The sequence below is a fragment of the Fundulus heteroclitus genome, unplaced genomic scaffold (genome assembly GCF_011125445.2).
Source record: "Fundulus heteroclitus isolate FHET01 unplaced genomic scaffold, MU-UCD_Fhet_4.1 scaffold_61, whole genome shotgun sequence".
NCBI classification, from domain to species: Eukaryota; Metazoa; Chordata; class Actinopteri; order Cyprinodontiformes; family Fundulidae; genus Fundulus; species Fundulus heteroclitus.
In genome coordinates this window covers 1,678,567-1,702,481 of record NW_023397044.1, presented here as the reverse complement: position 1 = coordinate 1,702,481, position 23,915 = coordinate 1,678,567, and the positions used below count along the sequence as shown (strand labels likewise).

Sequence of the window (23,915 nt, the reverse complement as noted above, 5' to 3'; positions counted from 1 at the left end):
GAATTCAAAGGGCTGTGAAACATGCTTGCAAAACAAGATTATTTACAATGGCCCTGCCATTGTAAACAATCGTTGTAAAACAATTTGTGTAAAATTAAAAATGGCTTGTACTTGTATAGCGCTTTATCAAGTCCAACGACCCAAAAGGGCTTCACACTATAATCAGTCATTCACCCATTCATGCACACATTCACACCCTGACGGTGGTGAGCTATGACGGCTACCCTGGGGCAGTGACAGAAGTGAGGCTACCATAAATTTGTGCCAATGGGCCTCTGTCCACCGCCAGCACGCATTGCGGGTGAAGTGTCTTGCCCAAGGACACAACAACTGAGACAGTCAGAGCTGGGAACTGAACCGGCAACCCGCCAGTTACAGGAAACACTCCCTAACTCTTGTGCCACAGTCTCATTTAATATTCATGTTCAGAAAGTTTTCATGATTTCATGGTAGTCACATGAGAGAAGGGTTCGGGTCTAGTCTGCAGGTGAATGAGATTGCTTGAGGTACCAGAGTGACAAGGCCACACCTAAACTCTCAGACAGAAAGGAGTTTAGGCTTGGTGAAGTGTCTCATTAGACCTGGGGGAAGCAGTCAGAGTGATAATAGTGGAGCTTAATGGCAACCACACTTACCTTAAACACCTACAAAAAAAGTTCCACATAGATCAAAGCAATGACAGCTTTCTTTTTAGAACTTTTAGGATTATTAGGAACAGAAAAAAATTATTTAAAAAAAAACGCATCATGGAACAATAAATTTTTAAGTTGATGAGGCTACAATGACTCTGCATGCACTCCTAGTGATGAAGGAACTGGATCTCTCTGACAAATACTTGCACTTTTTTCTTCTCTAGTCCAGACATTTTAAATTGTTGAATGGAATCATACTAATTATAGCTACTAATACTGAGTATCACTGAGCTGGTCATTTATACAGGAGGCTGGAGTTCTATGAACAAAAGACCTTTAAAAAGATCTCTGGAAAATCTGAGTCCAAGTCACCAATCATTTTTCACAACACTTCAGTCTACTTTTCCAACACAACACATTCCTCTATCAGAGGAGAATGCTCACCCTCTGTCCCAGCTGGCAGGAGGATCCAAAGTCAACTATTTTGATTGCAGATCTTTTGGGGTTACACAGAAGGATATTCTCTGGTTTCAGGTCGCAGTGGATGATTGACAGCTCTGGAGTAGCCAGGAATAATAATGCTGTATACCAAACAAAATATCAGGCACATTTATTACAAGGACTTGTCTCTTCATCTATGTATTCATGCATCCATGGATCAGCCTAGCTTCCCAGGATTCCCTTGACACTCATAATATTTCTTTGTAAATCATACTAGCTGCCAATCACCACCAAACACTATCATTATGGGTTCTCAGTAAGATATGAGTGGTGATTATTGGCCCCTTCATCATTTTGAACCTTTTCAGACATTTGCTTTTAGTTGTTTTGGTTTAATCAACATAATTTATAAGATTTGATGGGGTAAGAATTAAAATAAAAGGGAATACAGTGTAATACACACAGTTTTCAGATAATGATCAAAAATTGAGCTAAGATAGATGTTGTATTTACGCAGTTATGACTATCTCAAAATATCAATAATTAATTCACCAGTACACGGCTACGAAGTGGTTTGTCTACAGAAACAAAATGGTATCGGGAAGGGACAAATTCAAACACCAACTGGCGAAGTGGAGAACTGATCCGGAACCAGCCGGACAACTGGCTCACTTCATAATGCTTATATGGTCTTGGTAGCCTGAACATGGCTGACTGTGGTTCTGTCCACCCACCTGTACAGAGCTGCTGTGCAAATTTCCTGGTGAGGTTGAGGGAAACTCCTCTGAAGTTGGTGTTTCTCAGGAGATCATACAGGTTGTAGCTCAACAACTCAAACACCAAACACAGATGGTTCCTAAACATAAAGTGACGCTTCAGGTGGACTGCACAGAGACAGATTGACAGACAGACACAAAGATGGATGGGAGACAAGGATGAAGGTTAAGAGATACAAAAAAATAAGGATCAGTTGGGGCAGTACTGTTAAACATCATGAGAATCCTGTAAGGTCCAGTGCTGCCTCCAAATGGCATTTCAATTAAAAACTCCCCAATATAAACATTGCAGAAAAGAGACATGGTGCTTGACTATGCTGTAATATACTATGCGGGAACTAAATTAGCTTATTGTTCCACCCAGCTTTTGTAGCTGTGCCAAAAGATTAGAAAAAAACTGCTCCATGAAAACTTGATTTCAGAAGATTGTGTGAGGCAGCAGAAATGGAAAGACCTTTTGCTGTATGTATCAAGCTGCTTTTCTTAGATAATACTTAAATTAATTTCATCCTTTAGTTCTGTTCTTCTTCACAGAAAAGTCTTAACCTGCCAGAAATTAACAATAACATGTATTTGTTACTTTTACATAGCAACTATCCAGTGATTGCTACATTATTCCTGGTCTGCCTCTGCCTAGTAATTCAGCAGGTCCTTCTAAGGAAAATATTCCTTTCTGGCTGCCCTCGTGTTCCTGGTAAAAACTCTTCTGGTTAACTCAAAAGAGGGGCCATTTGGGAAGTACTGCAGAATTCCGGATTAAAAGGCCCGAAGGATGAAAAGGACAAACAAAAGATTGCAGAGTACTAGTAAATACTAATTAATTTTGTTAAGTGGCTGGTCCGGTTTTTACAGCCATGTTGTTGTAATGCCTTGCAACCACAAGATGGCAGCAATGCACCAAGCTGTTTGCCAATAAAGCAGGTAAAAATGCTGCTATACTGCCAGTGTCCACTCTTAGCAAAACCTGGTGGCTCTGGACACGTCCACCAGGTTCACCCTCCCTTGTTTTTTTTCAAAAAGATCAAAATGAAGACTACAAAGCTAAAGTCAGCCATCAAAAATGTTCTGTGTGGAACACCGATGATGGTAAAAGGAAATCACTGACAATTCTCTGATTTTATTTATTTCTATGTATGTGTAGAGGGTAAGGTATGCATTTTTGATGCAGGGGACCCAGGTTAGAACCTTGGGAGGGCATGTGGTGTAAAAACAGCCAAGTCTCAGTTCAAGTTGTAATGACTTGTGCCGACCCCTGAGTGAGGTTGTAGCAACAATGACTCACCAACTCTTTTATGCATCTGGGGGAGGGGGTTAGTTTTGCACAAACCTTTCTACATAGGCTTTGACTTTGTTTAATCAACCCTAACATGGTACAATCTGTGCAGTGTATTAACCAGAGCCGTTATAGATTAAAATCCAACAACTGGAAGAACTTTCTTTTTAGCCCTATTCCACCTTAACAATGCACTGTCATCTGACAGCAAAGCCTTCAGCCATAGCTCAGCAATCGCATTTTTTTTCCAAAATAAAACTATAGAAGTAAAATCTGCTAGGCAACCAGCTCTGATCTGGCTTGATTGCAAATAAATCCGTATGAATTTAAGGCTAATGTATGTTAAAGCCTTTAAATTAAAGTTCATTTTATATAAACAGGTTACAGAAAGCTCAGATACAGGCACAGTAAAAAAAACAAGGTTAATAAATGTAGTATATAAACTAAGCACCCAGCACGGTAAACTGCAGCTTAAAACATGTTTCAGAAGTCACCAAGTTTTACAATCTGACTGAACTTCCTCTATTAAAGGCTGTAGATTATTGCCATAAACTGTACTGACGATCACTGCACTGTCTCAGTGGGAGGGTTCATTTTGTATTAGTGTGGTAGCAGAGATATTCCCATGGATCAAAGAGGGCAACTCAGACTGGTTGAACAAATAAAGCCTGTTTAAAATACAGTAAAACTAGTCTGTGGGTAATGCATTGCCTATACTGTGTTAATGTTCCTCTTACCAATGTAATATTTCATTTCGGTGTCATGCTTGTTCATGAGCTCCAGCAGGCGTAATTCAATCTGTGCCTGGTTTAGAAATGCCTTTTTGTTCTTGATGATTTTAATGGCAACCCACTCCTGCTCATGGTGGTCGTAGGCCTTCACTACCTGCAGGCAGAAGAAAAACAGACCATGTGTCTTTGCATGTTAAAAAGGTTTGTGACAACAGTGGTTTATACAAAACCCAATAAATTATCTGAAATCCATATTGCCAGAAATTGCGGTTCCATAAGTGGCCAGATAGGAGTGAATTAAAAGCGCGATCTGCAGATCCCCAACGTTTCAATCAGAGATATGAACGCTGTAGGAGCAGAGACCCCCTTGCTTTTTAAAGGGGAAGTCCGGTCAACAAGGAAAATTCAGGGGACCATTAGCTATAACTAAAACTAATATGTTTGTGGTTATTTAATGAACTTATCTTTAATCAATAAGAAAATAAAAACATAAATTGTCGTCTGGATCACTGTGTATGGGGGCAGCCATTACTGCCCATATTTGGGCAGTAAGAGCCGTCTGACATCACATCATGCGACGTGGAAAAGCGGAGCGGCAACAGCATTTCTCTGCTCTTGCCAAGCAAAGTCTACACAACTGCGATCATCAACATTTTTTTTGGACTTCACCACTGACATTTGCGAGAGCTATTGTTACAGAAGCAATGCTCACGTGCATGGCCATTGGATGTTCCAACACAACTGGTAAAAGTGGAAAAAACATTGCTTATTTCAACTTTCCCATTCATGAGCCACCGGGCTCGTCGCTGGATTGCCAACTTGAAGAGGGCTGATTTGCCATCTAACTTCTGGCCAGAGAGAAAACACGTCATATGCAGCGACCATTTTGAAGAAGAATGTTTTGAACATGACATGAGAGCGAGGATTTTCGGTAAGTTATTTTTTAATTTAGAATTTTTAATTTAGAATTTGCGGGGATGGTTACCGAGCAGAGGGGTGGAGGGATACCACATGTGATGTGGTATCCCTCCGCCCCAGCATGTGCTGCAACGCTTTTATATTTTAATATTTATACAATAATGACCACCTGCCCTATTTCCTAGGGGGCAAATATAACTCAAGTCACTTCAGCGCAATCTATCCTCCGCTGCAGCGCCGGTAAAGCCGTGCTGCGGCGGAGCGTGCGCGCGCACACACATACACACACGTGCGTGCATATATATATATATATATATATATATATATATCTTCCGACTGAGTTTGCACTGGAAATAAGTCCAGTTTCTGTCAAGAAACTCTTCTAAAAAAATCCATATCGCTATCAGATGATGATAGCTCCACGGAACTCCCATCACTGTCACTAAGTACTTCATCACTCTCTGCTTCGTACAGGGCACCAGTCGTCGCCATCTTGGAAAATAGTGCATCGTTGCTCAACAGCGGGTCCGCTGAGTGACGTCACAAAATGGGAGGTGTCAGTACTATTCTTGACCAAGATGGATTCCTCCACATAAACATGATTAAATGAAAATTATTCTTAATTAAAAAAACTTATAATTTATTGCACAGTATGTAGTAGTTTTATATTTAAAGTACTTTCAGCAGTTTGAATTCTAATTTTGACCGGACTTCTCCTTTAACACTTGCTATCCAGCTGGCAGAAGGCCCAAACTTTGAGCAACATGAACCCAAGTGACACACAATTCTCTCAAAGTTCTGCATTAGTTAAGACCTTTAGAGACTTCATCTTCAGCCACAATCATTCACTGCTGGAAAAAATGACAAGGTGCATCCATACCTGATCCATACGGCTGGCGCTTTAAACCAAACAGTCCTTGAAGAAATTGTTTATAAGAATGCAGAAAAAGACTCCTCACTTTGTATATAAAGGTTTGCATTGATGACATCACCTGTCCAAAAGAGCCCTTCCCAATCAGTGAGTCGATCTCATAGCGGTCCAGCCACTTTTCTCCGTTTTTGACTATGTAGTCGTAGTTGTCATCATCATAGCCATCGTTGTAAACTTTTTTTTCCTTTTTCGTGCTGCTATCCTCAGGAGGGACTTGCTGGGCCCGCCGCTTCTTCTTCGTATAGTATACCTGTATGCAGAAGCAGGAATCAGAACCCTCCTTCTGTCTAGGTTTGTTTAGTGATCACTGACTCATACTATCTGTAAATATAGTCACTTTATCATTTTGGTCTTCCAGTATGCATTGTGGGTTGTCAGTTTCCAGAGCAGACACACTGAGGCAGAACCACATGATCTGACCCAAAGCTATGATTTATTGTGTTAATATCAAGAGACAGAAAGTTAGTCCAACCCCTATGAAGTGGAGGACTGCCACTGCTTCCCAGGGAGCAGGCTTTAAAGTGTACGCCACAAACTGAACTCATGGGAATTCAAATCAGCTCAGAAAGATCCTCAAAGGGGCGTAAGCAGTAGAGAAGATCCAGCACTCACATTAGCTAACCCTAAAACTCTCATACAGGCAAATAGCTTTCTTAGCAAGAACAACAATATGAAAAACAAGATTTTATATATATTTTTCTTATATCCTACCTCATTGATGTGCTTGTAAGTTTTGATAAGGTCAACTGAGAGTTTCCTCAAGGGGGCGCTGGCAGGGTCTCTGAAACTAGGGGGGATCCTCCGCTGGAGTATGGTCATATCAGACAGCACCTAAAGAGACCAGCAACACTTGTAACAAGGCTGGAAAAACGGAAAATACAGACATGGACTCTCAGGTGTACTCAGACAACCTCACAACTGGAAACTGTATTAACAGAAGAAAAAGCACAGGTTTTGTGGGTATACCCAGAAAACTGAGAATTTGTGGAGGGAAAAGTGAGTGGTCTTCTCAACAAGTGGGTGAGCAGCAACAGGCGGTAAAGCTGCCTATCTGAGGGAGGCTTGCATGATGGCAGTAGGTTTTTGATAAAGAAGATGACGAGGGATCATACATGCAATGAAAACCCTTTAGAACTTCAACTCACCCAAATGAGAAAATGAGCAAGTCACAAGGTGAGAACAGTACAATGATAAGACCGCACAGATAGGGGGTAACCTGCAGTCCTATCAAAAAAAAGCACTCAGAAAAAAGTTTCAAATATTTTGCCCATGAAATTTTTATTACATACACATTACATGAGAGCCGGGCATTTAGTCTCAGAGAGGCTCCAAAGGTGATGGTTCGAAACTCTGTCTCTGTCACTCCTGGTCACCGAGCAAGACCCTTGACCAGATTGTTCACTGCACAACACTCAGTGTGGTTGCACATAGCCAAGCAGGCCCTGATGAACCTTGACCTTGGAGGTCACCTTTAATTTATTTGGACTTTGTTCTGGGTTCTTTGGTCACCATTCGTATTATCTTTTCATTTTGTTATCCATTTTCCTCCTGCTGCCACGTCCACGGGAGGTTGGCTACAGTTCCATTGACCTTCTACAAATTCTGAATAATATGTGCAACTGTAGCCACAGGAACATGAAGCTCTTCGCCTTTACCTTTAACAGGCTTGTCTATAATTTTCCTTCTGATATACTGAGACAAACATCTCCTTCGCTTCCTGTGATCCATGTTCAGTGTGGTCCACACTATGTCACCCAACAGCAAAGTGACTACTTGTAAGCATTTAAATGGACATATTGACTGGTTACAAGCTTGAAGACATCTGTAATGCTAAGAGGAAACACGTCAGTTGAACATGTCTCTGTGGTTAAACTTTTTTAATCTGTTCAAGGTGTACCATCATTTCTGTCCAGGCCTGTTTCATCAGTTTATTATTTAAATCACATGTGTCAAACTCAAGGCCCGCGGGCCACATGTGGCCCTTTACATCATTTTATGTGGCCCTCTCCCCCCCAGCACCATTTTACAAGCTCATTGATAGACTTAAAATAGGTTTTGAGCACAAATTGGTTTCATGAACGATGGGAAAACGAATATCTGTTTGTACTTCAAGGTGAAAAACCAGTATGTCTTTTGTGTTCTGGGACAGTGTCCGTTGTGAAAGAATACAATATACGTCGGCATTTTGAAACCAAACACGGAGCTAAGTACGCAAAATTTAGCCTTTAAGAAAAACAAAAAATTGCAGCAGATTAAAGAGGCAGGTTGCAATTGCAGCAGAAATTGTTTACAAAAGCCACAGCCAAAAATGTGCAGCGGTGATAGCAAGCTTTATTGTGGCTGAAGAAATCGGCAAGTTTCAAAATCTTTTTCGGAGGATGCTTTTTTGAAGCAGTGTATGCTAAAGGTGTGTGAGCAGGTGTGCCTTGACAAAGTACAGACTTTTCAAAATGTCTGTTTGTCAAGAAATACCATCGCGGAACGAGTTAAGGGTAGCCGGAAATTTAACGACACAGCTGGCCGAAGAAATGGGCAGCTGTCTGGCTTTTTCATTAGCTGTGGATGAAAGCACAGACGACGTGGATACAGCGCATTTGTCCATTTTTATTAGAGGGGTGAAGCCAGACCTGTCTGTAACTGAGGAGCTCCTGGATATAGTGGCGCTGCATGGAACCACAACTGGTCGAGACATATTTGATGCAGTGGAGAAGTCTGTCTGTAAAAATAAATTGCCGTGGGAAAGGTTGGTGGGACTAACTAACTACAGACCATGCACCTGCGATGTGTGGAAGAAAAACAGGCTTGGTTGGACTAATGAAAGAAACAATGCAAAAAAGCAACAATCAGATGCCGCTCATCACGTATCATTGCCTTATCCATCAGGAAGCGCTGTGTGGAAAAGTTCTGGAGCTGGATAATGTGATGACCAAGGTCATGAAAACAGTCAACTTTATTCGGGCGCGTGGCCTAAATCACTGCCAGTTTCAGATGTTTTTGCAGGAGGTGGGTTCAGAGCTTGAAGATGTGCAGTACCATACAGAAGTAAGGTGGCTGAGTGGGAGCAAAGTACTCAAACGATTTTTTGAACTTCGAGAAGAAATTAATCTTTTGATGAAGAACAAAGGAAAACCCTTGTCTGAACGGTCCGATCCGAAATGGCTGTGTGACTTTGCTATGTTATGTGACGTCACTGAGCATCTTGCTCAGCTAAATCAAAAACTGCAAGGACGTAAACAAGTCATCACACAGATGTCCGACATGATCACAGCTTTCCAGCGCAAACTCAACTATGGAAGTGCCAGGTGGAACAAAACAATCTCATCCACTTTCCTGCTTGTCAGATCATCTCGGCTTCTTCTCCTGGTGCTTTTTCATATGCTCGTTTAATTACCAAACTAACTCTGTTAATAAACGAGTTTGATCGGCGCTTTTCTGACTTTAGATCGCAGCGCTCTGCTTTTGACATCTTTGCCAATCCTTTCACCGCCGATGTCTGCAGTGCGCCCCACCGCCTTCAGATGGAGTTAATTGAGCTTCAAAGCGACAGTGGCCTGAAAGCAAAGTTCTGTGATGTTTCAATCGAGGACTTTTACCATCTACTGCCCCCTGATTTGATGCCACAGCTTCGACTCCATGCAGCCCGTGTTTTGTCCATGTTTGGAAGCACCAAACATGGACAAAACATGTTTTGTGTTTATTTACAGAACACAGCTGGTGAATGAGGATGTGTGTGAGTTGGTGACAGGGTGAAGAGGGATCAGCTTTGAGTTCAAGGACAGGCAACATCACCTAATTGTTTTGTTACATGGTCGTTGTGAAGTTTAGAGTTAATATCAAAACTTGTTTAAGTTCTTTCTCTGCTTATCTTTACACACTGATTTAAGTATTGTAATGTTTAAACTGAGCAGTAATTTTACATCCATGCAAACTGAAATGTAATATTTAACACTTGAATACATAAAATCAGTTATTTAACAATATGAGGTGTTGTTTAATTTATTTTTAACATCTTTAGAGCAACTTTAGACGCGTTCCTTCTCTAACACACCTGGATCATTGCCTCATTCATAGGCCTGCTGTAGAGGCCTATGAATGAGGCCTAATGAAAGAATTCAACCTTTTGTCTGGGGTATGTTTTTAGCAGGGACGCATCTAAAAGTTGCAGTCTGAAGGACTGCACTTGGGCATTCCTGATTTATACAGTCAATGTGGCCCGTTGAGGGTGGCCAATATGCTGAAGTGGCCCTTGGTGAAATTGAGTTTGACACCCCTGATTTAAATTAATCGATTGAACTCCAATTCAAAAGCAATATCTGACTTTCATTGGTTCATTTTCAGTAATTTTGTTTCTATTAGTTTTGTCAGTTTCAACGTATTTCGGTGACCATTGTGGAATTTTCTTTGATCAACAATTTTGTCCATGACTGCACACACACACACACACACACACACACACACACACACACACACACACACACACACACACACACACTTATTTCCAAGTGTTCCTGCTGCTGACCTAAAGCTGCAACAAGCATATAGGCAGAGGAAAGGATTTAGACCAGGGCTGTCAAACTCATTTTGGTTTAGGGGCCGCATACAGCTTAATCTGATCTCAAGAGGGCCACACGAGTAAACTCATTGCAAGATTAAGTAGAACTAATAAAAGTGGACTTGTTGTTGATTTTTATATTAAATGAATTTCACTTTTACACAATATATAATGAATAACCTCAGCATTTTAAGAAAAGTATGTGCAATTTCAACAATACTTTTACTCAGTTAAACATTTACTTAAGTGCATTATGCATAATAACTGATCACAGTGATTGTACAATGTTGAAAAACATTAATTCACATTTTTTGGAACTTAAAAACACTGTCCTGCATGACAAAATACATCAAACAGATGAAAATTAAGAAATTATTTAAAATCAATTTTCCACATCTGAAGCTCAGTGCTACCATCTGCTGAGTAAAACACAGCGCCCCTCGTGGACAATATAGGAACTGCAGATTTTCAATTAAACGAAGTACATGTTTTTTCAATAATTTTTTTTATCATTCTCTTTCTTTGATCTCCTCTTTCACCTTTTCTTTTTTTCTTCTTGTTCTTCCATTCCTCTCCTACTTTCCCATTGTTGTGTCCATATCATTGGAGATATTCCCCGCATGAATCATAATAAAACTATTCACATTCACGTTCGTACTGCTCCACCGGTTGAAAGTCAAATCTGATGAGCTCTTTTTGGCATTAAGACGACAATTCTTATTGCCACATTGCCAGACAGGACACTGGAAAAAAAAAAAATCATTGTTGAATAATGATAATGCATTTAGCCACTGGGCCAGACTAAATTGTTCAGCGGGCCGAATTGTTAATCCTCCCCCCCCCCCCCCCCCCCCCCACACACACACACACACTCACACACACTCAGACACACCCAATTACTGCCTTTGGTCACTCTTGGCCTTCTCTAAATGACCATCACGAGGTTGGCCACCTCAAATGGTTTTTCAGCTGTCTTGAAGGAGTTCCTAGAGGTTGGATTCAACGACGGTAAAGGTATAAACTCTTGACTGGTAGTGTATTTGGAGAAAAGTACAAGGAGTTTTGCTAAGATTGATTCCCATTTTCGTGAACTTCCCTTAATCATCTCGGAGGTAGACTTCATTTTAAACATAGCCATGAGGAACTTTGATATTAGAGTTGGTACAGAGGCTCTATGGTATAACTGATCACAGGTGTGTGTGTGTTACCTGCTGCTGCTCGGCCATGGAGTGAATGGAGCTGAAGGAGGGGTGTGTGTGTGTGTGCTGGCTGGTCATGGCTGGCTCAGCGAGGGAGAAGCCCTGGGCAGTGGAGGAGGAGGAGGAGGAGGAGGTGGAGGAGGAGGAGGAGGAGGTGGGTGGACATCCTGAGCTGCTTGCACCTGTGGAGAGAAAGCGTGAAACCCTCAATTTTTCTCTTCCATTTCCTGTCACATCTCTGATAATTCTTTGTTTTTGCAACACAGCAGACAAGACATTCAATGTGCTTGCCACACTCACATTAGCTCTACATATTCAATGAGAGAAACTAGGCCGTTTTGCTGACTTTAACATATAAACATTTTAAACGGTGGGGAAAAGATCCTTGGTTGTTCTACAGAAGTCTCAACAGAAGAAGGGAAGCATTACTGGCAAGCACTTTTTCTCTTTGTGCTTTAATGTGCATGCTGTGTGTGTGGGGGGTGGGGGGGGGGGTTTCACATAAACATTAACCTAAAATCCCTATTGATCTTTGAAATCCCTAGCTTGGGTTAGTGGTCTAAACTAACGTTAAAGCTGCATTCATACTCAGAAATACTGGAGATGTTTTGGAGAAACTAGAAGTAGTTTGTTCAAGAAAATGAAAAACATTTTTTTTAAAAAGGCAAAGATTTCCCAACGAGTTTTTAATTTTTAATTCCCAGATACAGAAAATAACTATTCATGGCCAGGTTTCTAATCCTAATATTATTAAAAAATCCCAAAAAACATTAAAATCTTGGATGTGTGGATACCAAAATCACAGTACATGCCAAAAGAGTGTTAAAAACCACAACAAAAGTTATTTTCTGATCTCCATTTTTCTGACCACTAGGGAAACAGTGGGGTGTTTCAGTGATGACATTACAAACCAGCGGCTGGAACTCACAATATTGCAATCACAAAAGACTTTTTGGATGCAATATTTGGTGGAATATTATATTTCAAGCTTCATATTTTTCCACATTGACAACTGAATAGAAATAACTTAGGTCTCAGTTAAAGAAAGGAGATTGGTGAGTTTCACTTCACCAGCAGTTTAATTCTTGCAAGAATGAGAACAGAAGACAACAATGTCAAAAGCCCTCTGCTCTGCTCCAACTAGGAAACAGAAAGCGTCTTGCTTATACAGTGTTCTTCAGGTGGAAGATAAATACCTCCCAGAATTTAACAAGGTACAAAAATGAACCTCTATTATAAATCTGACCTTGTAGCAAGCAGAGGAAGAGCGGACACTATTTTGAGTTTATACAAAATATCATTAAATATCATTAATACATTTTCAGACCCCCCCCCCCCCCCGATATCCACAACATTTTTGACTGGACTAACTCATCCTAATGCCTAGACCTGATCTGTAGTGGCAAAGATGCTTAAGTTCATGGAGACTGGTGGTAAAGAAGGAAAACAGTCTACAAAAATGGGGGGGGGGGGGGCATCAGTTATGTATTTCCCTGATATGGTGTAGTCCTGATTTCTTTGTCTGGATGTAATTAAAACCTAACCTGTAATATCTCAGACAGTGTAGAATATGAGCAAAGTTTGGTGCAATAGATAAAGAAGGGTATATTTGTTTGGAAAAATCATAGAAACCAGTCTAATGGAAGCTAGGACAGATATAATCGTTAAGGATTTGCCTGTATTTAGTTATTAGATAATGGAAATACTTCCTTGTATCAGATTAAACTGAAACCTCTGTGGTTAAAAAAATACTTTTCTGACCAAAAACTATTTTCAGTTGTGTTTAGCTACAGAAACTGAAGACAGTTGCTCAGATGTTAAGAACTTGTGCAGTTCTTCACATCTTCACAACGTACGACTTATAACAGAAACAAACAGTCCTACCGGTAGGACTGAGTCAAGTTTGGATTACCTTGCTGCTATGACAGCACTTTACAAAGATGGCCACCCATTATGGCTGACCTCTCTCCCTTTGTCATTTATGCTGGACGAGTCCAGAGAAGGGCCAGACACATTGCCACTCATCCCACCCACCCAATGCATTGTTTGCCCCTCTTCCATGAGGCAGCCATTTCAGGAACATCAAATACAAAAAGAATAGGCTCAAAAAAAGCTGTGAGAGCTATCGCCCCCTGCCGAGAAGACTTAGTCAGTTACACATACTTTTGCACAGTCTTAACTTATCAGGAATGTTTCATTGCACAATTCTGTATATGAAGGTTTAAGAATTTTGTACAGAATTTACTGTGGACATGAATGTAAAATCAGAAAAGCTTTGAGTGATTAATTCATGCAACACAGTAAATCAGGGATTCCTTAGTGGCAGCACAGTAAATCTGGGAAATTAGGGATTCCCTAGTGGCACCTCGTGCACCCCGGGGGGTGCGCAAGCTGCCACAAGGGGGTGCGTGAGCTGAAAACTGTAATGGCAGTGTTTGACGGTGTTTTTCTCCCACACCATAAAGATGTGTAAATAAACCTTTCCTTTGCAAAGATTACAATCAAAAACTGTAAATTTAATCAATAAACAAAATGTATTGTAATGATCCGTATTAGACTTTATTGCTAAGTGCTGCTATAAACTTACTGTTTCTTTAAGTTGGGTTGTTTTGGGGTCATACCGGAAGAAATGTGTGGCTTCCAGGGGGAGGAGTGGTAGTTCGGGGGACTGGGGATGTGAAAGCTGTGCTGTTCGTGCTAAAAAAAGTGTTAGCAGCAAAACCTCGCTCTGGTGCTTGGGTGTCATATTCACACGAAAATGTATTTATTTAAAATAAATATTTTCTACGCTTCATTTTAAGATGAAATATACCCATTGTGCTGTATAAGCGCGCATGGCTGGTGGTCTGCTTCAATCATTCTCGCAAATATGCTCAATTGGCTGAAATCAGGGAAACTGTCAAGTAGGCGAGGCATCTAAGGGTAAAGTTAGTGATGAAGGAGGAGAGGAAGATTTAATTGAGTGACCGTCTCTATCAATCGCGCAGCGCCTACAAAGAGCTCATGGGGCTGCGATTAAACCGGTGACAAGCACTGACGCGCAGTCGCGCACACACCGCTGCCGTTACCGCTGCTGCTGGGGGGAAATAATGGTGATAGACGTGATTTCTTGATTATGCTCAAGCAAAGAGCTGTGATACTTTTCACTGTGGTTCAGCCAGGCGCAGTTAATTTTAAAGATCCAGTTTTAGCGCATATTCAGTGAGAAACAGGCAAACCAGAGATGGGGCTGCGGGGAGCTGACTCGCTCGTTATCGGACACAAATTAAATCAAACTTCTTCATGTTTGTATTTTGGGGCGTAAAATTGTGAGTCAGACTCAGTTTTAGAAGCTGGTACATGAAATAAACAAAGTGAGAACACTCAGAGGTAGATCATTAGAGTTAAGTCCGTGAACCCGCTCGGAGGGACTCAGAGACGTTTCAGGTTGTGGAGGTGTGACCGATCTTTCTCTGGGTTCTGCTGTGGAGGTGTAACTTTATTGCAGTTTAATTCAAATTATTTCCTAATTTTACTTAGACAACCTTATCAGTTATAACCTATATAACAGATATATACACATATATATATATATATATATATATATATATATATATATATATATATATATATATAGCAGCATTGATATATATATTGAAGATTGGGGGTGCGTCAAACCGGTTGGGACACGGAAGGGGGTGTGCGGCTGAAAAGTTTGGGAACCCCTGCAGTAAATCATATCATGTAAAAGAACTGACTTTCAGAACTTGGTACGAGTCTTTGCAGACTCTGAAGACTGCTTTGCATGCTTGGGCTTCTCAGTAAAGCCGGGCGTACACTGTACGAGTTTTTCAGTCGTGGTACTTATATACATCTCAAACTGTGCGACGGAACCGCGGGGTTTAAAAAGTTCACCGCTCACGATCTGTGCGGCGCGACGCTTGGACGAGACCGGAGTGCTCACACTGTACGTCGTGTCCCCTCTGGGACCGCTCGCTGTGGTGGCAGAGGCAGGCGAGCGACGGTAGGTGACAGGGACCCAGAGCAGGGGTTCGAGCCCAGCTCTGGCGAGGCAGGAGGCACCGGGCACCGGGGGAACGGAGGGAAGAGAGAGGGGAGACGAGACGCATCGGCGACCACGCGGCACGGCAGGTCGCCTGGCCCGCACCCCCCACCCCCAGCAAGCGGAGGAGTGCCGAAATAGGCGGCCAGCGCGTTGCGCGGACCGCGGAGGAGTGCCGAAACAGGCGGCCAGCGCGTTGCGCGGACCGCGGAGGAGTGCCGAAACAGGCGGCCAGCGCGTTGCGCGGACCGGACGACTCGCCCTCCCCAACACCGGCCGGAGGTTGCTTCAGGGACGCCCGCTTCCCTCCCTCCGCTGGCGGGGACGGAGAGGAGGGGAGGGCGCCCCCTCGTAGCTCTGCTTGAACAGCAGGATGCGCTCACGAAAACCTCACGACAGCCGACTGAATTTCAAACATGTTTGATTTTCACCGATCGTCCGATTCCTGATCGGGAGGTAGTCGTGAGAAGCCAGTCCCCCCCCTGCACTGAATAAGCAGTGCAAAAGAAAACACAAGTGAGAACTGTGGTGGAGAAATGTTTAGCCTTGCCATGCACATACTGTTACTTTCCATTGTGATGTTTATCATTATAGCCTCACAGTGGTGTAGCACAGGCATTAGAGTTTGATTGTAGCACCAGTAAGGATGCAGTCGTGGATTTTTCCAAAAACTATGTAAAACCATAGGTTTAAAAAAAATAACCAGACTAGGCCAGCTGGAGCCTTAATTAACTTGATGAGAAACAACTGTTGCTTTTGCCTGCTAAGTGGTGATTTGAGCCACCCAAATCTGTCAGAAAGAGAAACAAAACAATCTTTACAGTATAAACTGTTAAAGCTCTAGCTGAATTTAAAATCAGTTTCAGTTAATATTGGGTTCACCTAACCAATAGTGATACATTCATACTACAACATGTGCCAAATTTTCTTATATACATATACACACACACACACACACACACACACACACACACACACACACATATATATATATATATATATATATATATATATATATATATATATATATATATATATATATATATAATATATATATATATAAGGGCTGTCAATCGATTAAAAAAATGTATCTAATTAATTACATACTCTGTTATTACTTAATCTAAATTAATCGCATATAATTTTTGCTGTGAAAGTATTTTAAACATTTAAATTGAAATGATTCAATGAATAATCAGCATTGGATACATTAAAGTTCAAAAACTCTTTTATTCACATTTCATGCCTTCAGACGTTTTAACGTGTCGTTGTGGCATATGTGGCACACAGTAACGTAGGGGACACAATGAAAATAAATGAACACTCCCCTCAATATCAACACTTTACAACAGTAAAGTGACGTCCGCGCTACTTCCAGGTTACACCGGTAGGCAAAAGTAGGATTGTTCTCCCCAAACACCGTGACAAAACGGGTGAATTAGAGCGTGCTTATAGTTAGTTTATTTTTGAAATGTAAACAATGCCTACGACTTGTTGTGCTCCCGGTTGCACACAGAGGCATTCTAAATCGTTTGGCTGTACGTTTCTTTCGTTTACCGAAGGACGAAGAAAGACGAAAGAAATGGATATTTTCAATGAAAAAGGACCCAGGCAGACAATCGACTGTGGAAGCTATCATACCCCGACAGAATTTGCAGTCTACACTTCATCTCCGGTAAATACAACTTAATTTTGCACTGGTCATTGTTCTGCTTAAATAATTAAAGCCGCAAGCGGCGTCGATCGGTCCTGCAGCCAAGCGCCGCTCTGGCCTATTGGCCACCTCGGGGGTTCGCGCACCGCCGGCCGCCAGCCACCGCAGAAGCTGTCATGTGTCTTACATGCTACTTTTACTGAAACATCACGGACAGTGGGCTTACTTTTAAAATTTAACTGTCATTAGAGCAAAATTTAACTGTCATTAGAGCAAATTCATAAACAATTGTTTTCAACAGCAGACAAACTGAACTAAACAGATGCCAATGTCAAACTGAACTCACGTCAACAGGAGACGTCAACTGAAATAATAATAAAAAAGATAACCTGAATTTAACAGACGTCAACATATTCCAATCTACTTTTTAGGCTAATTATACACAATTTATTTTAACAAACAAGCATTTTATTAGTCGTTATCTCTTATTTGATGTATTTCTGATGTTTGGCACTTAAAGTGCTCTTTAAATAATGATGCCATTCATGATGATTATGATCAGAATAAACTTTTGCATCACCTCCCAGAAGCTGGAAAGAAGAGACAAAAACATTTTTCACACCTCACTTAGTAACTCTAATATTTTAGTCTAAATACTTTAGCCTAAATATTTTAGGCTAAAATATTACACTTTTTATTTGTTTTTCTTCAATCCCATGGTGATGTTTAGTAATTTCTGCCAAAGGCTGCAGCATTTTGATTTAATTCATCTGAATGCAGTATTTGCAAGCCATACTCTGATTGGATGGAAAAAAAAACTGTCTGTGATTGGCTGAAACAGCCGAGCGAGCGCACAGCTGGTGTTTACCATGGAATGAGCAGGTACGTGCGAGCAAACTAGCGCGCGAGCAAAGATGGAACTCACCGCGAGGACAGTGGGTTGAGAAGAGTTTTTCAGACCGTGCCAGACTGGTTTTGAGCGTTGAGAGTTGTCTCACTGCGCGCTTGGATTGGTTCCTGTGCGCTCAAACAGAAGGCACGAATATCGCTACATAGTTTCACAGAGTTGAGCGGCAGCGTTGTCTTCTTCTCTGTCTTCATGCGCCTCCCCTGTGACTCTTTGGCGCCCCCCAGGGGAGGCGCGCCTCACCTATTGAAAACCCCTGCCCTATACGACATTGATTAATCTGCGTTATTTTTTTTAATCCGTTATTTTTTTTAAATTAATTAATCGAAATTAACGCGTTATTTTGACAGCCCTAATATATAAATATATATATATATTTTTTAGGGCTGGGCAAGTTAACGCGTTAATTTTGCGTTAATTCATTAGACTATTAACGGCGATATTTATTTTATCGCGCATTAACGCATGTTGCTCACATGCTTTTAGTCAGTGTCAGTCAGCACGCGCGCTGACTGCAGCGCGCTGTGTCACGGCAGCACTCTGGTGCTCCCCCTCCCCTCTCGTACATGGCTCAACGGCGCCAGCCAATCAGCACGCAGGCTCAGCCTGGCCCGCCCACTCAGCTCTCACACAAACTCAACACACAAACAGCTCAGAGAGACCGCAGCAGCGGAAAAACATGAACAGGGGAAGTAGCTTGGCTTTATTTTAATACCGTAAATGAAATCAAGCTGTATGTTTTGTAAAAAGCCGGTTAATTTCAGTGGAAACACAACAAATTTATCTAAGCACATGAAAAAACATGAGCAAGAAAACGTCGAGCCACAGAAACGGAGAGAGGAGACGAAACTTCTGTCATTGCCCCGACAGACCCACAGACGTCTCTGACTGAGGCGTTTCAGTCCTCCAGGGAACATCCAGGTAGATCAGTGGTCATCTTCAGCAGCAGTTCATGTTAACTTTCAAAATAGATATTATCTATCATATGTTACTGGAGCCCACACAGAAAATGTAATTAAGACCTTGAAAGAACCCAGTACATATATTAAAAAGTGTTATTTAAGATAAGATAACATTAGCTAATTCTTTTTTTATCCCATGACGGGGAAATTTATAGGATTAAAGCAACAGGCAGGTGCACACAACACAGACAAAATTACATAAGGATTGAAATATATAAGAGGTGGATTAGCGAAAAAAACACTGAACATAACATTATTGTTAGTATTATTATTATTATTATTATTTATTTGTAATAATAAAATAAAAACCACAAAACCCAAAAGGTCAACAGTTTCATGATACATCAAGCTTAGGGACTGGCTAATATACAGCAGGTCAAAAAAGGCCATATTTTGGCTGCAGTGCTTGCTGTTCTCTTATGAAGAAAAGATCAACTAGTGCACTAAATTCAATAGATGGGTTCAAAATATCCAGTATAAAATAAGATAAGTGCTACAAATGTTACAAAACTTTTGTTCATATGGCAGCAGAACATTAAAATAAAAGTGCTCTTTACACTACTTTTGAATTCATTCTTGGAGTTTGCGCATACAATCCGATTAATCATGATTAATAGGCCAAATTATGCGATTAATCGCGATTAAAGATTTTAATCGTTGCCCAGCCCTAATATCTATATATATATATATATATATATATATATATATATATATATATATATATATATATATATATATATATATATTGTTATGCCATAATAACGCCATGATAAATAATTGATCTCGGATTGAATTCTGAACAGTAGGCAAAAAATAATTCTATCCTGCTGAAAAGGATACACAGGCAGAGAGCCCACGTGGACGGCCCCTCTTTCTCTCACCAGGGGTCCTTGCTATAAAACCTTCCTCCCAGATAGCAGACGCTCTCTTCAGCACTCTTCTTCAGCTCTACAACAACTCTCTCAGCGCAGACAAAGGAGAAGGCCTGGACCATGAGGCCACATGGCCTCCTCTGCTGGGACATCTGAAGGAATGTAGCTGGGCCAGCCATGCTTGATCCAGGGTCTGCTAGAGTCGGCTGCATGCTTTAGCATCTGGAGAGGTCTCTCATCGCCTGGGGAACATGTCCGGGCAAATACAGAGCTAAGTTGCTGTCTTAACCTCACAATCTGATGCAGGGGCAAAGATCCTGCATGCGAAACAGCTCTGTGTATATTTCCTCAGCCTGTACAGGTAAGCGAACCCCGATGGAGCTGTATGCTGAGGAAAACCCCTGCTCAAATCGGACTGCAACCGGTTCAGAGAACGTGCTCACACCAGGCCTCCGACCCGACCACATGACTGCAGAGCCAAGCGCTAGCCTGCCAACGACAAGCCAAAAGCTTCCTCCTTCAACGCTCCTTCCGTGAGTGGCCAAAAACTGGACAGAACTGACACGAGACAAAGGACAGGTTTGGGCAGCGAGCTGAGGGTGAAGTAAAAGGTTTATTGGGAAATGTCTTGTAAACCATTGTACATCTGGTGTTTTGAACAGAAGGCTAACGATATTGCATTGCTAGCATTTGGTACCATGTCACTGTCGAGTGTGTTTTAAGGTTTTAACAGAAAGGTTACCTCCACAAGGGTTTCATACATTGATGGGACATTAATGTTTACGTTATCCAGCCACTCATTATGACTAAAAATAAAGCACAAGCTTTCATTTGTTAGCGCCGAGCGTCTGCTAGCCAACATGCTATTAGCCTTGCTAACATCCGGTTCCGGACATTTCAAAAGGAGTACGTTTTAAAGCATAAAGCGTAACTGTTCTGCTCCGCCATCCTCCGATGGTGTTATGAGCCTTATTCCCGCATCAATATGGTATATTAATGCAGGTTTTCAAGGCAATTTTAGCAACTTTATGTTGTAATCTCTTAAGGCCCATTCATGCCTCACATAAAAGGCGGATACAGATACGAGTGTTTCATACGTTCTAACCGTCGATTTCGTCCGTATTTTGACACGAAAATTGGGAGCTTACGATTACGGACAAAACGGATCAATACGGAGCAACACTACCGGAAACAGTGGGGGCGCTATTGAGTTTGTAGTACAAAATGTCAACAAAATCTTGAAGAAGGTTAGAATTCTGGGCTTTAAACAATGGCGGGATTCGAGGAACGACTTGCGGAGCTTGTCCGCAACTACCCACACATATATGATGTGTCGTGTCCGGGGCACAGGGACAAACAAAAAGTTTACTTACGGAGCAAATACAACAAAATCACGTCTTGGACCGTCGCCATGACGAATCATTGGCGCCCAGCACTGCCACCTACGAGGAAATATTGGTTATTGCGCACCTCAACGGACGGAGGTATGAAGGAGTCAACAGGATAGAACGTACGGACAGAAATACGGACGTGTAGGCCAAACGTAGGGTATGAATGGGCCTTTAGCCACCTAGTTGCTACAGCGATCCCTAGCAGCCGGAGGTAGAATAGCATAAACAAAGGCAAGCGATTCTGAATTAAATGATTTTACAGGACGAACCGGTCCTCAGAATATTATTTTATAAAATAATGTTCTGTTTAACTTGGTCTTTGCATTGTGAATGGGTTGAAACACATGCCCAAATGTTTTTCTAACTCCGTTCCATGCTTTTCGGAATCAGATCTTCAGTGAACAAGGATTCACTGAAGTATTCTGATTATGACCAATTTGTTTTGTTTTGTCTTTTGTTTGTTTTGCATGTAAATAGTTCCTTAGCTTAGCTTCTTTTTATCTTCATTTTGCTTAGTAGTTTAGTTAAGTTTCACTAGCCTAGTAGAGAGAATTTATTAATCGAAATATTGTGTTAATTCAGGTAAACAGCATTACACAGTGATGTTCTCTGGATGTTCATTTTATTTCTGTTATTAAATTCTTGAACTTGAAAAGAGGATGTCATTCCTTCATTCTATGTGTGTGTAGGTTTTGCTGTTAAAAGATCGCTAGTGCTCGAACTCATCCCTTTCAACCATTGTCTTGATATCATCTTAGGATATCAAGACAATGTCCCAATTGAAATCAATAGTAGTCAGTAGCTGTATTTCATGCTTTAACGACACAGAACCAGCGGTGCTTCGGTGGGCGTGGTTCCTTGCGCTTGAATTCAGGTGCGCAAAATTACGTTACATATAATTTAGATGCACACTTTTAAGGGTACTTTTAAGGACTGTGTAACATCAGGGGCTTTAGCTCAGACCCATTTTCCTTCTCTCCCCTCTAAAGGAGCCCTTTACAGTCTTCAATTATGCATTTTCCCACTGTTTATCCAGCAGCTGGATCATGCGTAAGGACGCAGCATGAACCCCTGCGTGCTAAGTGTGGCAGCTGAGGGAAAAATGTTGGACGGTATAGGCTTGATGAAACTCTGCCTCATTCACTAATGAGACCAACATGGATAGAATAATGATAATCTGTAGTGTTTTCTTATTGCCTGGATGTGAATCTGATAATTCATATTGTGCCTTTTATAATAAACTTAATATTTTCCTATCAAAGGTAGGAAACAAAGATTTCTCTTCCAGGGTCCAGACAGCCACGCCCCCAACCACCACACACACACACACACCAAATTAACATATTCTCACTCTTAATTTTTGATAAAAATTGAGAGGTCTGTTGAGGATTAATATTTTGGCTGGTAAAAAATATGCCTGGCCAGTTGATTTTTACATCAAAATGGTTCACCGGCCAACTTGGCCGGTGAATCAGGAAGTTAATTTCGGACACTGTGCACACCTACTGCAACTGGGAAAAGGGATCAGTGCGTAAGCAGCCAAAATAGCACATGAGGGGTCTCCTGTACAGCTTGTATCATCTACTGACTGGAAGATTTACAATGAGCAGGGAGCAGCTACATGGAGACGGTTGAAGAATGCATCCCCAAAATAAAAGATGTGTAGAATCATATAAAGACTGGCCTCTTTATACTATCCCCAGTGATTTATCTGCAAATCAAAGACAAATCATCGTTTGGTTTGATTCTGCTTTTACTTGATGCAAAAATCAACCTAAGTCCTAACACAAACAATTAAGGGATCCTGTAGTATAAACCTATTAAAAGCACAATGTGCTATGTAAAAACATTGCCCTGAGTTTGTAGCCGATATAAAAAAAATGTGATGAAAAAAAGTCGTAGTTATACTGTAGTTTTAGTTTTAGACCTACATTAAAGAGATGATCATGATAAAAATAAATATACACCAAGCCTCCACCCTGATAATGTTTTGATTGTCCTTTTTGTGGATAAATATAGCCTCAGTGCCAGGCGTGATTCGTAGATATAAACAGATGTGGTGCCATCTAGCCGCAGAATTGCAGAACTATCATAATGCCAGTTTGCTTAATTAATAAATCAAAATTAAAATAATGCCGGACCGAGCCTAACACTCTCAAATGCATCACATGAAGCGTTAGCTCGGCATGATCGAAGACCAACCGTTATTAATTGAATACACCAATCTACAAATCAGCCTCATATCAGAACATATACTCACGTTAGTCAACTCTGCGTCACATCTGAACAATCAGCAGGTTTAGCGTTCGCTTCAGTGAACACCAATGGTCATACTGTATTCCCAGTGACATTCCAGTCTTTCCCCTCTTGGAATCATATTTTTTGCCATTTGATGTTGGAACATTCTTCATTGTTTCGCCTGGAGATGCTAATAGCCATTCAACGCTTCCTTGTTTTAACCCATGCTGCACATGCGCAGTACATACTTGCGTTAAAATTGTAAATAAACATGAAAGGCTTTCTTTACTATCAAACTGAGCTAAAACAAAGCACATAACACCCCAATTACTAATATGCCAGTAGGATGTGATCATCTTTCATAAAAACTTTTTATGCAACCAGAGTGAGCTACTG

General features: G+C 41.2%; 1 protein-coding gene across 1 annotated transcript in view; it reads right to left on the bottom strand.

Moving 5' to 3' along the window:
• Nucleotides 1–11,644, bottom strand: part of dyrk1b (dual-specificity tyrosine-(Y)-phosphorylation regulated kinase 1B) — a 30,298-nt gene extending 18,654 nt beyond the window's left edge. The window contains exons 1-6 of the mRNA XM_012855027.3: nucleotides 11,463–11,644; nucleotides 6,414–6,533; nucleotides 5,764–5,952; nucleotides 3,860–4,007; nucleotides 1,808–1,957; nucleotides 1,077–1,213 (exon numbers count right to left, since the gene is read on the bottom strand). Of these exons, the coding sequence (XP_012710481.1) occupies nucleotides 1,077–1,213; nucleotides 1,808–1,957; nucleotides 3,860–4,007; nucleotides 5,764–5,952; nucleotides 6,414–6,533; nucleotides 11,463–11,531 (813 nt within the window). The 5' untranslated portion in view covers nucleotides 11,532–11,644. The remainder of the gene's footprint in view (nucleotides 1–1,076; nucleotides 1,214–1,807; nucleotides 1,958–3,859; nucleotides 4,008–5,763; nucleotides 5,953–6,413; nucleotides 6,534–11,462) is intronic.
• Between the last annotated feature and the right edge of the window lie 12,271 nt (nucleotides 11,645–23,915).